General features: G+C 42.4%; 1 protein-coding gene across 1 annotated transcript in view; it reads right to left on the reverse strand.

Moving 5' to 3' along the window:
* Nucleotides 1-11,041, reverse strand: part of cps1 (carbamoyl-phosphate synthase 1, mitochondrial) — a 121,764-nt gene extending 110,723 nt beyond the window's left edge. The window contains exons 1-12 of the mRNA XM_030080764.1: nt 10,818-11,041; nt 9,272-9,381; nt 8,130-8,274; nt 7,214-7,303; nt 7,056-7,112; nt 6,854-6,946; nt 5,866-5,955; nt 3,928-4,056; nt 3,053-3,159; nt 2,216-2,357; nt 1,477-1,554; nt 1,065-1,163 (exon numbers count right to left, since the gene is read on the reverse strand). Coding sequence (XP_029936624.1) covers nt 1,065-1,163; nt 1,477-1,554; nt 2,216-2,357; nt 3,053-3,159; nt 3,928-4,056; nt 5,866-5,955; nt 6,854-6,946; nt 7,056-7,112; nt 7,214-7,303; nt 8,130-8,274; nt 9,272-9,381; nt 10,818-10,940 — 1,263 coding nt within the window. The 5' untranslated portion in view covers nt 10,941-11,041. The remainder of the gene's footprint in view (nt 1-1,064; nt 1,164-1,476; nt 1,555-2,215; nt 2,358-3,052; nt 3,160-3,927; nt 4,057-5,865; nt 5,956-6,853; nt 6,947-7,055; nt 7,113-7,213; nt 7,304-8,129; nt 8,275-9,271; nt 9,382-10,817) is intronic.
* Between the last annotated feature and the right edge of the window lie 4,992 nt (nt 11,042-16,033).

Here is a 16,033-nt window from a genome sequence, read left to right on the forward strand (position 1 = left end):
CGACCAAAGTTTTCAGATTCTTCTTCAGGACGTCCTCTGCGGTGATGTTTCTTTAACAATTTGCCAAGGAACCTAACTAGAAAAAAGTCCCATGTCTGCTACTATAATGAGAGAGTCAATAAAAATGCTAATAACTAAGAAGCTTCGTTGCCAATAAGACAGAGTCTTAGATTCTATTAATGTTTGAGTGATTTTGTCAGTGTTTCCCCTGCAGCCATATTGGACAGTTTCTTGAATTTCCAAGTCTGCATTTTCTCATTCGACCAGGTCATCGGCATCTCACGGAAACTGAATCAGGTCAACTGGACTTAGTTATATATAAATGGCTTCATCAGTTCATCCTGTTCACTAGACTAGAATGGTTAGACTGGTTAGTCTTAGTTAGACCAACCAGTGATAAGGGGCGAAACGTCCTCTAAGGCATATAACTAAGTGATTCAGTTTCCCTGAGATTTCCATGGCCAGGCTGGGGCAATTCCACAATCCAAAAAAAAAAAAAAAGATTTTAAACCCATTCCCTCCTGTAACTGAAGCAGAACTGGTTCCCATTACAAATAACCTTTCTGTGCGGGAAAAGAAACCAGATCAAAACCACCTCGTGAAAAACAAGGTGTTTAATACATTCGGGTGTTTTGTGGTAAAGTGGCACATTTGTTAGATTCACTGACATCCCCACTGTAGTGATCAAATTACAGAAATCCTGTGGTAAGTGGAAAGCCTGCCTTGTGGTTGAGGCTGGATAGCTGAACCGGGGTTTCCCTGAATTTTTTATGTTCCTCCCAAAACAGTTCCACAGCAGACCACAGACCCCCATCTGAGAGGCATTTATTATTATTATTAAATGTCAAAACCAGAAAAAATGCACATGAGACGATGATACTCAAAGTAGGATCTCTAAAAACCATGAACCAACCATTCTCTTGTTGCTCTAACTCTGAGGGAACGTCGTAAAGTGAAATAAATCTATTTGTCCTTGTGCTACGGACGCCCTGAGACCCCCTGAGGGACCCCAGACCACATTTTGGGAACCTCTGTGCTGAAGCAGCGGCACAGCAGCGACTGACCTGCGCTCTGGGAGGGATGTCGGGTTTCTTCGGCATGACTGACACGATGCTGCCGTTTTTCCCATTCTTCATCAGGGATATGAAGGTATCGAAGAGGAACTGCAGAAACAAAGAGGAAACTCAAATCTAAAACACCGTTTCAAGGGATTTTCTTGGCCACAGTGGCTTCGAAAGTTCAACAGCCAACTTAATTTCTAAGTAAGTGAGGTTCTCATCATTGGATTTGGATTTTGGATCATTTTTGCTCACTTATAAACAAACAAGGAGCAAAATAAAGCCAGAGAGTCACCGCTGCAGATAGCCAGCAGAAAACCTCTCCCCAAATCGTCGGCATGCATGAAACCCAGACCAGGAGAATCACAGGGACCATGCATTTCAGTCGCCTCCTCCATTATTTAGAGGGGAGGGTTACCTCTGTGTCCGTGGGACCACCTTTGGCCTCGGGATGGAACTGGGCCGTGAAGACAGGCTTGGTGTTGTGCATGATGCCCTGCAAAACACGCACACGTGATATGAGGAAAACAGACGACAAATGAAGGATTTTCAAATGTTCCAGCTCTATTCTGGGGAGAAAAACAGTTCCTGTAATGCGTCAGTCATTATTTACAAAACCACGAATGAGCCGATTCTTTTTAAATCAAATTATTTTGCAAGCTCAGGCTTAAAGACTTCTAAAAACCTCCCTAACAGTCAGAGTTTCCTCTCTTTGTTAATTCAAGTTTCCATGACAAAACTTTTGAATTTCGACGACCAACATAACGTGATGTTTTCATCCTTGACCAAAACTTTAAAACGCACGTCAGATTCAGAGGCTTTATTAAATCAAAGTGAACATAATGGAAAATAAATATTACGCTTGGTGTATAACTAGTTATTGATTTTTTTTAATTAAAAGCTGACAAAATTTCAATTTCATTTACTGACTTGTCAAGAATTTTTTTTTAAATCCCTTACTTCTCTTTGTATTTTAAAAATTCCACAATTTTCCCAAAAAAGCCATGACCAGTGGGAACCCTGAATATTATATATAATGAATGAACATAATGAATCTTACTTTTTTCTGTGCATTTTATAGGAAAAACCTTCAGATAGCTCATCGTGTTTTGAACATCGTAACATCTGACAGGATGTTGGTGCAGAGTGAAATGAACCTCGTTGGTTCCATCGTTGGCGTTGACGAACAGCGGGCTCCATCCCGGAGGCAGAGACTCGCTGTCGATGCCGTAGCCGTGGTTCTGCGCCGTGATGAAGGCCTGGCCGCTCGTCACGTTCAGCACCGGCTGGTTCTGGCCTCTAGACAACCACAGACATGACTGACACTCACATTCAGACGCTCTCTCAGGAGGAAACGGGGAAACTGAACAGGAGGAAACATGCAGCCCAGTGAGGGCAAACAGGTCCTGCCGGCTGCTCCTGTGTGACGCCTTCACCGACTGTCATGCTAAACCATTTACAGAAAAACAGTCACCTCACTGTGATGGAGCCAGGCTAATAACTCCCATAGAATTCAAGTGTTTATGCTAAGCTAACAGGAAATGCTACCCATAGGAACTGAACCACTGGATGTTCAGAGGAGAGAATAATATCCAACATCCTGTCTCAGCCTGGGGAAGTCAGGAGAAGGGGATTTTATTGCAGTTTTCCTTTAAGCCTTTCAGGGTCTGCCTGTGTGTCTAACAGTCCAGGTATAAAGGCAGTGTGGGAAAAAAAAAGGTTCCCACTGGGTCAGAGTGTATGAAATAGAAACGTTTGGGAAGCGTATAATGCACAAAAAAGTAATTTATTTGCCAGCACATGAAAGCTATCCAAACCCAAAATGAACATGAACATATGCTTGGTTCTGTGGCTGTTTAGTTGCAACGTGTTTAAAGCTTGGCGCTCTTTCACATTCAGCACTGGGCTGGCTTGAAACGCACTGTAACTAATTACTATGTAACTACTAATAAACACGGTTTCCAAGCTCCTCTACAGCAGAAATAAGAGTTCACCTGTTTCCCATGGGCAGTTTGTACGACTTGGCCCCTGCAGCCAGAGCAGTGATCTGGTTCCCCATGCAGATCCCAAACACCGGCTGGGGACGATCACTCTCCAGCACCTTCACACCACAACACACACAAAAAAAGAAATATCAACCGGGCTGTGCAGTATGGAGCGTGACATCCTTGACAGAAAAAAAGTAAAAATAGTAATACTCCCTTGAAGTCATTCATTTTTTACTTGAATTTCTTTCTGCTTAAATGTGTAAATGTGTAAAAACCCGCACTGCTTGGCCTGTTTTTACTGTGCCGAGTTCACATGACAAAAACATCTGTCCGGTGAAACACAGCTGCAAACGAATGTTTAACCTGTAACACCATGACCAGGGCGTCCACAGGTTTTGGAGCGTTAACTACAATGGTTTTTAAGACCTTTTTAAGAGAGAGTTTAACTAAATTTAAGACTTTTTTGGGGACAAATAATGATTTCCTTACGCAAATCAGCATTTCAGGTGAGTGTTAAGGTAAGTACAAATTTTTCTGATAGGAATATGGCTGGTATTAACGAGATGATTGTATGAAATGTTGGTGATGGTTTTTCTGAGCAACCTTTGGGTGGTGTTGTAAAAAATCTCCCAATAGTTGTTCCCATTTAAACACAGAATTAAAGTGACACATTCTCCACAATGTCGGCACAAACTGAATATTATAAACTTTGTTAAAAGGTAGAATTTATGGCCGAGCTGCTGAGCTGAACTGCATGAGACTGGACAGGTGGAGCTGAGGAAGTGAAAACTGAGGGGAAACTGCTCTCTATATATCGGCATCACTATTGGCTATTGAAAAACCCAAATCAATCGATCGCTGATAAAGGTGCTGGGTCGTACCTTGCGGACGTTGTGGATGAGCGTCTGGGCCAGAGACGGGTCTCCGGGCCCGTTGGAGATGAAGAGGCCGTCGTAGTCCAGACTCAGCAAGTCCTGATCCCACGGCACCAGGTGGACCTCAGCACCCCGCTACACACACACACACACACACACACACACACACGCACAGCGTGACTGTAACACCAGTTTGAATAGCTTCACGTTAAATGACTTCCACTAGTGCAGAGACAATTACTCAATTAATTGATGAGCTGATCAAAAATAATAATAATGCTTTTTGCTACCTTTATTTGGAAATGCTGATTGCTGCTGTCAAGCCTTTTTTTAATTAACAATAAACATTTATCTATTTATTCCTACATTTCAATTCTGCCTTTTTCTCCTGTTTTCATAATGCCAGCGTCTACATGAGTACAAATCTATTTTCGAGGTCTGCCGCTAATCATTTTTACTGCCGACTGTCACGGTTTAATTTTAATCTTTAATTCTTTGTCAGAAGTGTCAGACATAATTACACAGGAGCCAAAAAAAAAAAAAAACCCTCAAAGCATTAACTTTATAAACGGAGGAAATTAAGACAATTTTAGCAACCTGTCATGTCTTAGAAATTATGTGTTGTTTTGTTAGGTTTTGTTCTTGTGTCTTGTCTCGTGACTTCCTGTTTTATTTTGAAATCCCACTCTCCTCTTGTGTCAGGTCACTTGCCTTAACCCTTGTGTGTTTCCCACTAGTCTGATTGTCTGCCACACCCTGATTGTTTCCACCTGTTCCCCATTACCTGGTGTGTGTATATAGTCCGTGTTTCCCTTTGTCCTGTGCCAGTTCGTCCATGCTTCATGTCACGCCACGTTAAGTCAAGTTTCATAAAGTCAAGTCACTTCAGGTTTTGTATTTCCTTTGCTGCTTTGTTTTGTCATAGTTTGTCTCATGTTTCTTTGATACTTTTGTCTTGCCTTTTGTTCTCGTTATTCCTTGTTAAGAGTTTTCTGTTGCTACTTTTGTTCTTGGTTTTCATAGTGAATTTCAGTGGATACTTTTCCTTGTTACTTCCTTTTGTCTGTGAATTTAAGTTATTACTTTTCTTATTAAAAGAATTAAGTTTAACTCGTGAGTCATGCGTTTGGGTTCTCATTTTTGTTCAGTCCTGACAACCTGAGGATCTTATTGGAGCTGGAATACACAAATATTTAGGATTTTTACTTACTGCAATTACACATCTGGCATTTGTATTTCATAAGTGGCAAATGGAAAAATCAAAAATATAACCGATTCATTTTCTGTCGGTACTTGTTTCAGCTCTAGTGTTGAAAGTCTCCCATGTGTGTCATGACCTTGTCGACCTCTGGGAGGAGCAACAGGCACACACACACTCGGTCCGGAGGTGAAATCAGCCTGCCGAGTCAGCGCTCCTGCCACTGGGAGCCCATCGCTCTGTGAGGCCATGTATTTGTTTGACTCCGTTTATGACTGATTCCAGTGTTTAATGTAATATTTGTCTTTAAATTTGACTCTAACTTTGTTCAGAGCGTCTGAGACTTTGTTTGGTAATTCAAGAACAGCTAAGATGAGAAAATACATGGAGCTCCTTTCTTCTGTCATACATTTTCCTCTCTTTGTGTAATTAATACAGACCCACCACTTGACGATGTTAAAGGGGAAGTTCTTGTCAAAATAAAGTTCCTTTTTGTGGAATCTGCTGCCTCACTCTTCCCTAATTACGTCCAATATTTGATGTCCCCCCTCCAATCAGGTGATATCTACATGACTGGTATTGACAATTAACAGGTTTTCCACAGCTGTTGCTGATGGACTAACACACACAAATGCTAAACAGCGGCTCCACTGCCAGCTGTCAGTATGAATTCATAATCCAGACAGACTGAATTCAGCTGAGCCGCGGCCCCGCCTGCCCCCGTCGTCGGCGTCGGCGTCTCTCACCTTAACCAGCAGGCGGATGATGTTATGTTTGATGCCGCAGTCGACAGCCACCACTTTGATGGGGTTGCCTTTTCCGAAAACTTTGGTTTCCTGGTGGGGAGGGAGGACGCAGCACCGAGAGATCAGCAATTCAACGCCACAATGAGAAAATATGCTTTGATTTATTTTACTGTGCCAGTGTTAGGAAGGAAAAAAAAGTTGCGCAGGAATGATATGATATACTGAAACTCAATAACGATGCAAAAATGTGACAATACCCACTTAGTGTCCACTTTTTGTCTTCTAGCAAAGTTTATAATGTTCAGTTTGTGTTGACATTGTGCAGAATGTGTCTCTTTAATTCTGTGTTTATTACTGAGGTTGTAGTTTGCAGAGGTCTGCTACTGGACCGCATTATACTGAGAGGTGTTTCTAATTTTTTGACCTCCCTGTTTATATACAATGAGGGGGGACATAATAGTGGAAACGCCTCTCAATAATATGCAGTCCAGTCCAACAGCAGCACTAACTATGAGCTCAGTGCCAAACACAGAAGTGAATGAAAGCCTCTACTGAGACAACAAGAAAAGCTGAGCATTATAAGCAGCAGGAGAGGAAACTTTATGGCACCACAGCTGGATTGGATTGGATTAGACTGTGCAGGTGGATTAAGTGGACACTGAGTGTATATTGTGGGACAGCAAAATGAATCACAATATTGGCAAAATTTTATTCTGCTTTAGTTATCAACTAATCCATTAATATTTCACAAGCTCTCCATCCAAATTCAATCACTGAAACTTTGTAATGACAACATTTTTAAATAGGTTACTAGCGAGCCAGTGCCATCACAAAAAAGATTGGTGGTTCAGAAATAACAGCTCTGCTCAGTCCTATTTTGCCATGGCTCTTTTATGTCTTAAAGCCAACACTGTGCATCGAAACATATCGTGAGAAAAGCATTTCGCCCCGTCCCTGCTGCCAAACGATAACGCCCATCAGCTGTTACCTTGGTTGAAACCTCGGCGACCAGGTTCTTCTGGTTGGGGTCGGATATCTCCACAGGCTGACCATCAAATTCAATCTTTCCCAGAACCGTGCCCTGAACAGAAACACACACACACACACACACACACACACAAAAAAGAGATCATCATCTGAGCCATCAACCAGTTTATAAAAGCTGCTTCAAGTCCAACAGTCATACTTACCTTGTCCCGGATGATCTTAGTCAGCATCCTCGTGTCCACCCCGAACAGCGCAGGCACCTTTTGAAAAACAACAATAAGAATGTAAATTTAACGTCGGCACGGCCCCTCTTCTTGCCTTTCTGAGATGACACCGAGTGTTTGGTACCGTGCGTCCCAACCTTCTCCTCTTGCAGCCACTGGCCCAGAGACTTGACGGAGTTCCAGTGGCTGTACTCGTGGCTGTAGTCCTGAACCAGGAGGCCCGACACCTGCGGGCACCAAGGCACAACGTCAGGCATTCACAGATACCGAGAGGAGGCTCGCTCCATTTAACTCACGGGTTCAAGAGCCCAAAGTCAACGTGGTGCGCTTGTTTCAGGTATGTGAAACCAAGCAGAATCACTTTTTGTCTTTGCTTCATAAGACGTAAACCTAAGTTAGTTCTTACTACGGGTGGGGAGAAAAAATCTATTTGCTTAGGTTTCATGATTCCTTTTTTTTTTTTTTAATCGATATTATTATTACTAAATCGATTTGAAGTAAAGATTGGTTGTCGGCAATGGGACTAAATATCAATACGCATCAGAGATAAGCATATGGTCCCAGCTGTGGAGTTTACAGCACTTCAACAACCAAACACTCATTACACTAAAACCTGCAAAACTGCATTCTCTGCGTGATTATATGACTATTCCCTGAGGCCGCTGCTGCCACATATTCCATGTGGCTAAGACTCAACTTGAGTGCTTGGAGATTTAGGAGAAGGTGTAAAAAGGAAGAAGAAAACAGCCAAGTGAAAAACTTGCTCAGGATGAGGATCTGCAGAGTGGCTTTACCAACTGAGCCAAAGTCAGAGTGATGCATAAGTCAGTCTTTAATGTTTTTTTGACAATTCTGGGACCAACCTCTCCTGACAAATCTTTTACTTTTTGTTTTTATAATTTGGATTTATGTAGTCTTAAGTATGTGCAAATGAATGAAACTACAACTAAACTTACACTAGTTTCTGGTCGCATCTGCAATAATAAAAAAAAAAAAAAAAAATCCTCAAACCCAAAAACTTGTGGCATGCACCATCACTGCCAGGCCTCCTACCTGGATGCGGTCTGACTCCACATGTTTCCTCAGGCCCAGCTGGTCCAGCTCCTGGGTGTTGGGAACACCATAGTTCCCCACTATGGGGTAGGTGAGGGTGAGGATCTGGCCCCTGTAGCTGGGGTCGGTCAGAGCCTCGGGGTACCTGGAGCAGCAGGGAGCAGCAGGATGTTCATGCCAGGATTTTGTGCCATCATCAGGCTGCTGTCATGGTCTCAAACCAGGGGGCAAGTAAATTCTACTAGGGCTGCAACTGATGTTTATTTTCATTGTCAATTAATCCAGTCATTATTTTCCAGGTTCATGGATTAATCAGTCAAATAAGTGTCACAATTACGGCAAATGTTCATGGGAAGTTAGCCGAGCCAAAGTGCTTCCTCAGGTTGGGATCAGACCAGCAAAACACAAGAGGTGCCCTACTGCCTTTTTTTTTTTTTTAACAAGGTGCTTCCTGAAGTGCTGGAAGAGTCTTTTTTGCTGTTGCTCTTGTCCATCACTTGTCAAGCAGCATTTTAGCTCAGTTAACCAGAAACTGATCTCTTATTTGCCAAACGGACGGTTATTTTCAACTCAGGGCTTCCTCAAAAAAAAAAAAAAAGGAAAAAAAACATGAGACACTCAGAGCAGATTAACACGAAGCCCATGGTGCACACAAGCTGCTTGCAAACACTTCAGCCCAGTTGAAAATAATAAGAAAAGACGCCTTCAGCTGTGAAACAAGTGCGCAGTCAAAAAAAGTCAAAAAAGTAATCAAATCTTAGTGTTTTAATGATGTTAGTGAAACTGGAATCAGCAAATGTCTACAATCTTTACTTGATAAAGGACTACTGATTCATCAGTTATCTAAATTATAACCAATAAACCTTTCCGAAATTAACTCTACATCCCCTGGCCTTATGAAATCCTTTCAAAACGAACTGGATGCACAAAATGTTCTGGATACAAAAAATTCTCTTTTCCTATTTCCTGCAATATTTGGCAGTTTGAGGAAAACACGGGGATTAATTTGACTGGATGTTGATCATTTTTCCACTGTTCTTTGGTTTGTTGCTGCTGTGCAATCTAAAACCTGACCTGCTATTGCTCCTGTGCACTATTTTGTCTCAGATCGAATGTATCGGGGCTGCGTCAGCATCTCTTACCCCACCAGGCCAGTGTTGAAGACCAGCTCCCCGGCTGCAGAGACTTCGTGCCCGAAGGAGAAGCCTTTCATCCGGGTTCCATCCTCCAGGACGAGGTGGGCTGTCTGGGCCTGGGAGAGGAGAAACAGACAGGGCACACCTGAGGCTGATGTACTGCCTTTTCTTAAACAGAGAGTTTGGGAAGACCACACGACAAACTTCTGGAGGTTTGTGCACTTCACGGGATAGGCATTTAGTTTGGGTGCAAAAAAATACTGGAGAACGTCTGGGACTTCATCCTGGAAGTGAAGCCTGCAGTGAATCAAGCAGTGAATGCTGAGATAGACATTTCTGTTGTTCTGTATTCTATGTGTGTGTGCGTGTGTGATAAAGGATGTGTTAAAGAAAGATAAGACAAAAAATGGGAGATTGAGAGCCAGAGGAATGAGAATGGGAAAATGTAACAGCTACAAGTGTCACCTAGTTTGAATAATAACTACATAACTCCAATTTTATAAACATACCCAGCTAAAAATCTGAAAACTTATGACTTCCAGCCCTGCTTATAACAAGGTAGACAAGCATCAATATATGCATAAATCAATGTTTTACACATAATTATTTTTCCCTTTCAAGGATAATATCCTAATTTAACTTCAATTAGATTTATACTGGGATATTTATTATAGTATATACAATTAATTTCTGTCATGAGGATCAGTAAACTATTGTGCAAAGGAAAGGGAAGGTAAAGGTAAAGTTTTAGTGAATTCACCATCCACAGCATGTCTGATTTTGCTGGTGGAAACCTGTACATTCAACATGGCCAGATGCCTGTAAACATGTTTCCACGTATCCAGCATGATGCAATCTCGCTGATGCAATGACTTACTTGATGTGCTAAAACAATACACAGCAACGCAGCTACTGCATGCCAAGGCCAAATGAGCCGTTTACCTAACCAACAAAGCTCTCACTGCAGTCCTTAAGTGATTTTTTTTTTCCAACTCAGTTGACCCACACTGAACTCCACATCTGTGCTCACAGGGTCACTACACTGAGGAGATGCCGCTTACTCTTGCGTGGGGAACATATTTTTTTGCAGAAATGCACACCACAAAATATGGCTCAATACCTTTATCTGAATTGTAAAAATCCTCTCTCCAATTCGGCATGAACACAATCCACCAATAAGAACTTATTTCAGTATAAAGGCAACTTTATTCATCGGCTCACACTCGAAATGACCGCCTAACGATTTATTTTAACTTGACATAATATTGAAATATGAACTGGTTGGGGTACAGAACCTATGCCGAATTAAAGATAGAGGTATTTTACCTAAGAAAACACCTTGAGTCGTATTGTAAGTGGTGTGTGTATTTGTCTATAAGCACGGCAGCATTTAGTTCACAGATTTTTTAATGGAGTTCGGTGGCAGTCAGAGGCGCGGGGCTGCACGGCAGTAGCCGCCTTACTTTGGAGGAAAGTGGCTGCAAACTTAAGTTAGCGAGGTAAGTTGAAAGAAAGTTTTGTGAAGAACAGTGTCTGTCACTCACCACCTTACCTTCACACTGAAAAGTTTCGTCTGCGGTCTCAGCCAGGCGGACGCGCTCCCGACTCTCCTGCTAAGCAGACATCCATGCCTCAGGGATTTAACGACGCTGTAAGCTGAGAGGATTTTTGTCATATTACTAACTCCTTCGCTAACACCGCACAGACTGTGGCCAGGGCTTGCTCGAAGAGGGCAATGATGAAAGCTAAATATCTATAACCTAAACTAGTGGATGAATATTCTTTTGGTGTGAATGGATGAGGTTTTTTTTTTTTTTTTCCGCTTTCCCTCGTGTCGCGGGACAGCTGGAATGATGCAAAGCGACGCGGAGTGGCCACCGAGCCGTTGTTTTTCTCACCGCGGCGCAGCGCACAGCGGTTGGATAGGTTTAGAGGAAAACGCCCATACTCTGGCCAGTGATCGAGAGTGCTTCGATTTATTACTAGTTGCAAATTGGAACTAATATACACATTAAAAAACTTAACACTTTAAACAATACAGTAACCCTTTTGATTCTTAATGACCAAATTCATTCATTCGTGTGTTTGTGGATGTGGGTTTTTCTATATTTATTGCTTCACTGATCTCTTTTCTTAATGTATTTGGATTTTATTGATAGGTTTCTTGCCAAAGTGTCTGAACACTTCAAAACTGTAAACAGGCGGGTTAAAAAATGGAAATGAAACAGCTAGGCCCACAAAGTTATGATCACTGGCATATCATAGAATTGTTTTAAAAATCAGCTGACTTTCACTCTACTTTTGTGCACCGCTCTCAGTGCAACCTGCTCTTTTCTATGGGGACAATTGCCTGCAAAAGGCAAACGGACAATGGCCAGGCTCCCCGGCGGTGGGATTAGAGCGCTGCCTGGATTTGCTGATCATGGCAGGACTGGCCCATCGGTGCAGAAGGCTTTCTGCCTGCCGCTCTGCTGGGTTCAGCAGTCTGAACCAACCGGGTGTGAGTAATGGGACCCAGATCAGGGATTCCTCCAGCCCCCAGAAAACTGATTTGAAAGCATAACTCTGTAAAACTTCAGATGTCACTTTTAAATCCTCTGTATCAGAGAGAGAGGAGGAGTGCACTACATTTGAAACAAAATTTGATCATCTCAGCTGCCCAGGCATCAATCAGCAAGCCAACCAGACTGCATACCTCATGTTTGAGCCTAATACATCTCTGTTTCATGCCCAGTCCATGCCCAGTTTAACGTGGCTCCTTTGCATGTGGAAACCAATACCTATAGGCCCCCGGTCAAAGCTACACTCCAAATCAGGTTCCCAGTCTAAATTTAGCCCGGGCTGTCCTGCAGAGCTGCAGAGCACTGGTGACCTCCAGTGGTCCTTTCCTGGAAAGACTCAGATGCAAACTGACTGAGCCGTGTTGTCGTGGCATCACAGCGTGGCTCGGTGTGTAGGTGATGGTCGCTGCAGCTTTATCTGTATGAGTTATAGGCTGCAGCTGAGAGGTTACAGCATCATTCACCCTGTAGTACAAACCATAACAGCTTCAGACATTACATGACACCTAAAGCCTGTCTCTACCTAGCAGGTGCTGTGTTTGTGTCATAAATCATGACTCTTGGTCTTCGGTGAAATCATGTGAAACACTTAATTTCATTTCAGCTGCATGCATATTAATAGAACAATTCCTCATTCTCGATTTGCATTCCTTCAATAACAAAATATTTGTTCCCCACTCACAGAACAAATCATTTCCTGTTTTGTTGCTCCGGTTGACAGATTCATGACCTTCTGCTGCTCCTCAAAGATAAAGACACTTTATCAAATGTCAAATCCCTCTGCAACATAAACCAGTGCACCGTTCATCAAGTGTGACCTTTTTAGATTCAGCAGCAACCACAACCAAATCATACAGCATGTTTAATGTGTTCTTTTCTCTGTGTCTTGTGGATTTGGTGTCTGTGACATACATTTTTAGCATACCCAAACTAATCTGACAAAGAGCATGTCAGGAAACACTCATCTTGATGTGTTCGGATTGGGTCAAGAGTTGGTGGCCACCCAAAAAAAAGTTCACAGGCATGCTGGCCATTGTTATTCTGCACAAGAGCGGCCATGTGGGAATTGGTAAAGTCAGTTCCTGCTTTGCACAAAGCCACAGGGAACTCAGTGAGTTACGCCCTTTGACCTTGGAGGCATCATTAAAGTTTCATGCTTTCTTATTTCATTTTAAACATTTAGTCACACACAGTTCCGCCCACCTGCCTGGACGGGACAGCTGCTGCTCCAAACTGATGTCGGCAGATTAATTTAAACCCTCTGTTATATCTTTCATGCAAAGTCCAGTTGAGTACAAATTTGGGAAAAAAAAAAAAAAAAAAAAAAATTAAACACAGTCATTAATCCTCATGGTTTCTTCTCAATGCATCGTGCACGGACCCACTATTTACTCATCACCTCATTTGCATGTAACCAGGAGAAACCTGACATGCAGCAGACGTGGAAATGTGTTTGGCAGATGTGTGATGGGCTGAGCCGGTGCAGGCACGTCACATATTCAGTGTGTAACCTCACCGGCGAAATCAATCCTTTTAGTGACAGCATAACTGATGCCAGTCGATGCCGAGATGAACAATAATTCTGTTACCTTGTTACCCTCCAGCAGGGAGATTATTCAGTTATTTCCTATATTAGAAAGAAAAAAAAAGCTGGATGGAGAAAATTTCAGTGTTTCGATCAGGGTCTTCATTTTGCCCAAACCCCAGTCCACACATCAGTCCAGTTACTTGTAGAGGAGGCAAAAGCAGCAGCACCTAAACACAGTTTACCCTTTTTTTATCTGCAAAATAGAGTTTACCTCCTTTTTACACACATAAAATTGTAGTATACCTTTGTGAGTGGCATCGATAGTTAGATGAAGGACTTTTAAGAGGTAAAAAAGACAAAATCAGTGTTTTTTTTTTTTTTTTTGTACATATAATTGACTCTTGTTTGCTTGCATGATACCCAGACAGAGGTTATAGTTCACCTGTGTTTTTACTACATCACTGCAAAGTCAGACCACAGCACTGAGATCAAATCTGACACACCAGACTCCTTATTATCAGCCACAAACTTATTTGAACAGCGATTCCTAAAGAAACACCAAGGAATCACTGCTCCCCTTCAATGAATTAGGAAGATCTACTTTGTGTTATCAGATGTGAGACTGTAGCTTATTGCTGCTTTTTGACTACAGAGGGTTTCCAGGTAGACTTTTGCTGAAAGCAGCTGTGGCAGCTTTCAGAGGTCTGATGGTTGAAAGCAGCAGAGAGCTTCCCGCTCAGGCATGCTAGCAGCTAATGAGCTCCCTTCTGTCCTTGCTGGTGGTCCTGACTGAGTGTTAGTGCTATTTTCAGACAGTTGTGCCCCTCAGAAAGCAGCCAGGCCAGCGCCCGGTGTCCATAATGATACATCCACATAAGATGGAAAATTACGAGGCGATGGTCAGGAGAACATGAGAAGCCTGTGCAATGTATGGACCTTTATCAGTGGGAGGCTGTGATTAGCGACTTTTTAAATCCCTGCGCTGACTGGCTGGCATGCGGCCTAATGAGCTCCAGTGTCTGTCCTCAGTGGAGGGACCCCACATTGTCTGCGGTTTCAAGTGTGAGTTTCAGACGTTTTCCAGGCTTAAGAGGATCGAAATAGTCGGGCCGGCTCCCTCTCCTCTCCCTGCCAGGTTTCCAAACACAGCCTTGGCCTTGAGGTGACAGCAGTGATGGATGATTCACTTTGATGATCCAGAATGATGATTGTCTCAAGGATGTCATTGGTTCGGCTCAGGGTCGGGCTGATATATTGTTGTGCCGATATCAGCCTTTCATTAAAAAACAAATATCAGCCATTCTTTGTCGCTCGCCTGATGTGATGGATGGGACAACTGAATATCCCCTTGCAAAATAAAGATTTGTCCTATCTTATCCTGTCCTATCCTATCATGTCTTATCTTATCCTGCTTGATTATATCTACGTTGATCGTATAATTTATCAGCATTTCCTTGAACAGTTACACAGAGAAACATTTCATTGCCAGTGTTGTCATTATTAATGTTAGTAGTAGTAATGGTATCTTGAGTTTCCTGTGATGGACTGATGCTTCAGGCTTGGGAAACACTGACTTCAGGGGTGCTTTTACCTTGAGATTTTAATTATCAGCATTGGTTCTAAAAAAAAAAAAAACACACATTGTCCATTAAACCTTGTTGTCCTGATCCAAGTCGTGTGCCATTACAGGATTTACTAGATAGACATATAGATATATAGTTTATTGATCCTGGAATAAATAAGATCAGTGCAATAAATACATACAATATAATAATACACCTAGTCCAAATTAGAAATTAGAAATGCACACCATATTTGTAGTCTCCAGTGAAATAGCCTGAGCATGAAATAATGACCTGCAATTGTTTATCCTGTAATCGTGGAAAAAAAAAAAAAAAAAAAAGCTTCTTCAGTAGAAAAATACAATTTAAAAAAATAGCCTGAAAGTTATTTCACCCCATTAAAATGAGATTATGGCAGATGCAGCACTAGAGGGCAGCACTGAGGCTTCCACTGTTACCTGTGGACACAAATCAACAGGTTAGATTGCAGGAAAATACATCATAACATGACTGTGGCACTGTCTGACAGCAGGACACACACACAATCCCTTAGACCACCGCAAACCAGCTTCAGATAATGTAGAATACGATCCTTTGGTCGTTGCTGAGCAAACATGATATGGCTGGTCCGAAGTCCCATACTCTCCTTCGCTTTTAATTGTTCAAAGTAGCGTGAAGTCAGTGTTTCTCAAGAGAGGACTTCCAGAAAGTTCCCATGCTGACTGCTGCAAATACTTCCAGAGTCCAAATTAATTCTATGTACTGTAAAGTGCCAATTATAATGGAGGTAGGCTATTTGATACGCTACTATCACCATCTTGAGGATTGTACTTGGATCTCATCGCTGCTCGGTATCTAGGCATGTTCTGTAACGTGAGTGAACGAGGAATGTCCTTTCTAAGACCTGCACATGGCGTCACTGGCCTTGTTTAGGGTAATGGCATCATGGCGTGTCTCGTCTGTGGGGCAACGACTTGTGACCATCTCTAGAGCACACTGTAGAAAAAAATACGACCAAGTGTGGGAGAACAAGGAGGAGGAGGACTCTGCTTCTTGGCTGGTATCAGGTTTCCTCTGTAGTGATGCAGAGTCACAAGCAGAAAGGGCAGCGAGGGGC

This window comes from Myripristis murdjan, chromosome 21, assembly GCF_902150065.1.
Source record: "Myripristis murdjan chromosome 21, fMyrMur1.1, whole genome shotgun sequence".
Classification (NCBI taxonomy): domain Eukaryota; kingdom Metazoa; phylum Chordata; class Actinopteri; order Holocentriformes; family Holocentridae; genus Myripristis; species Myripristis murdjan.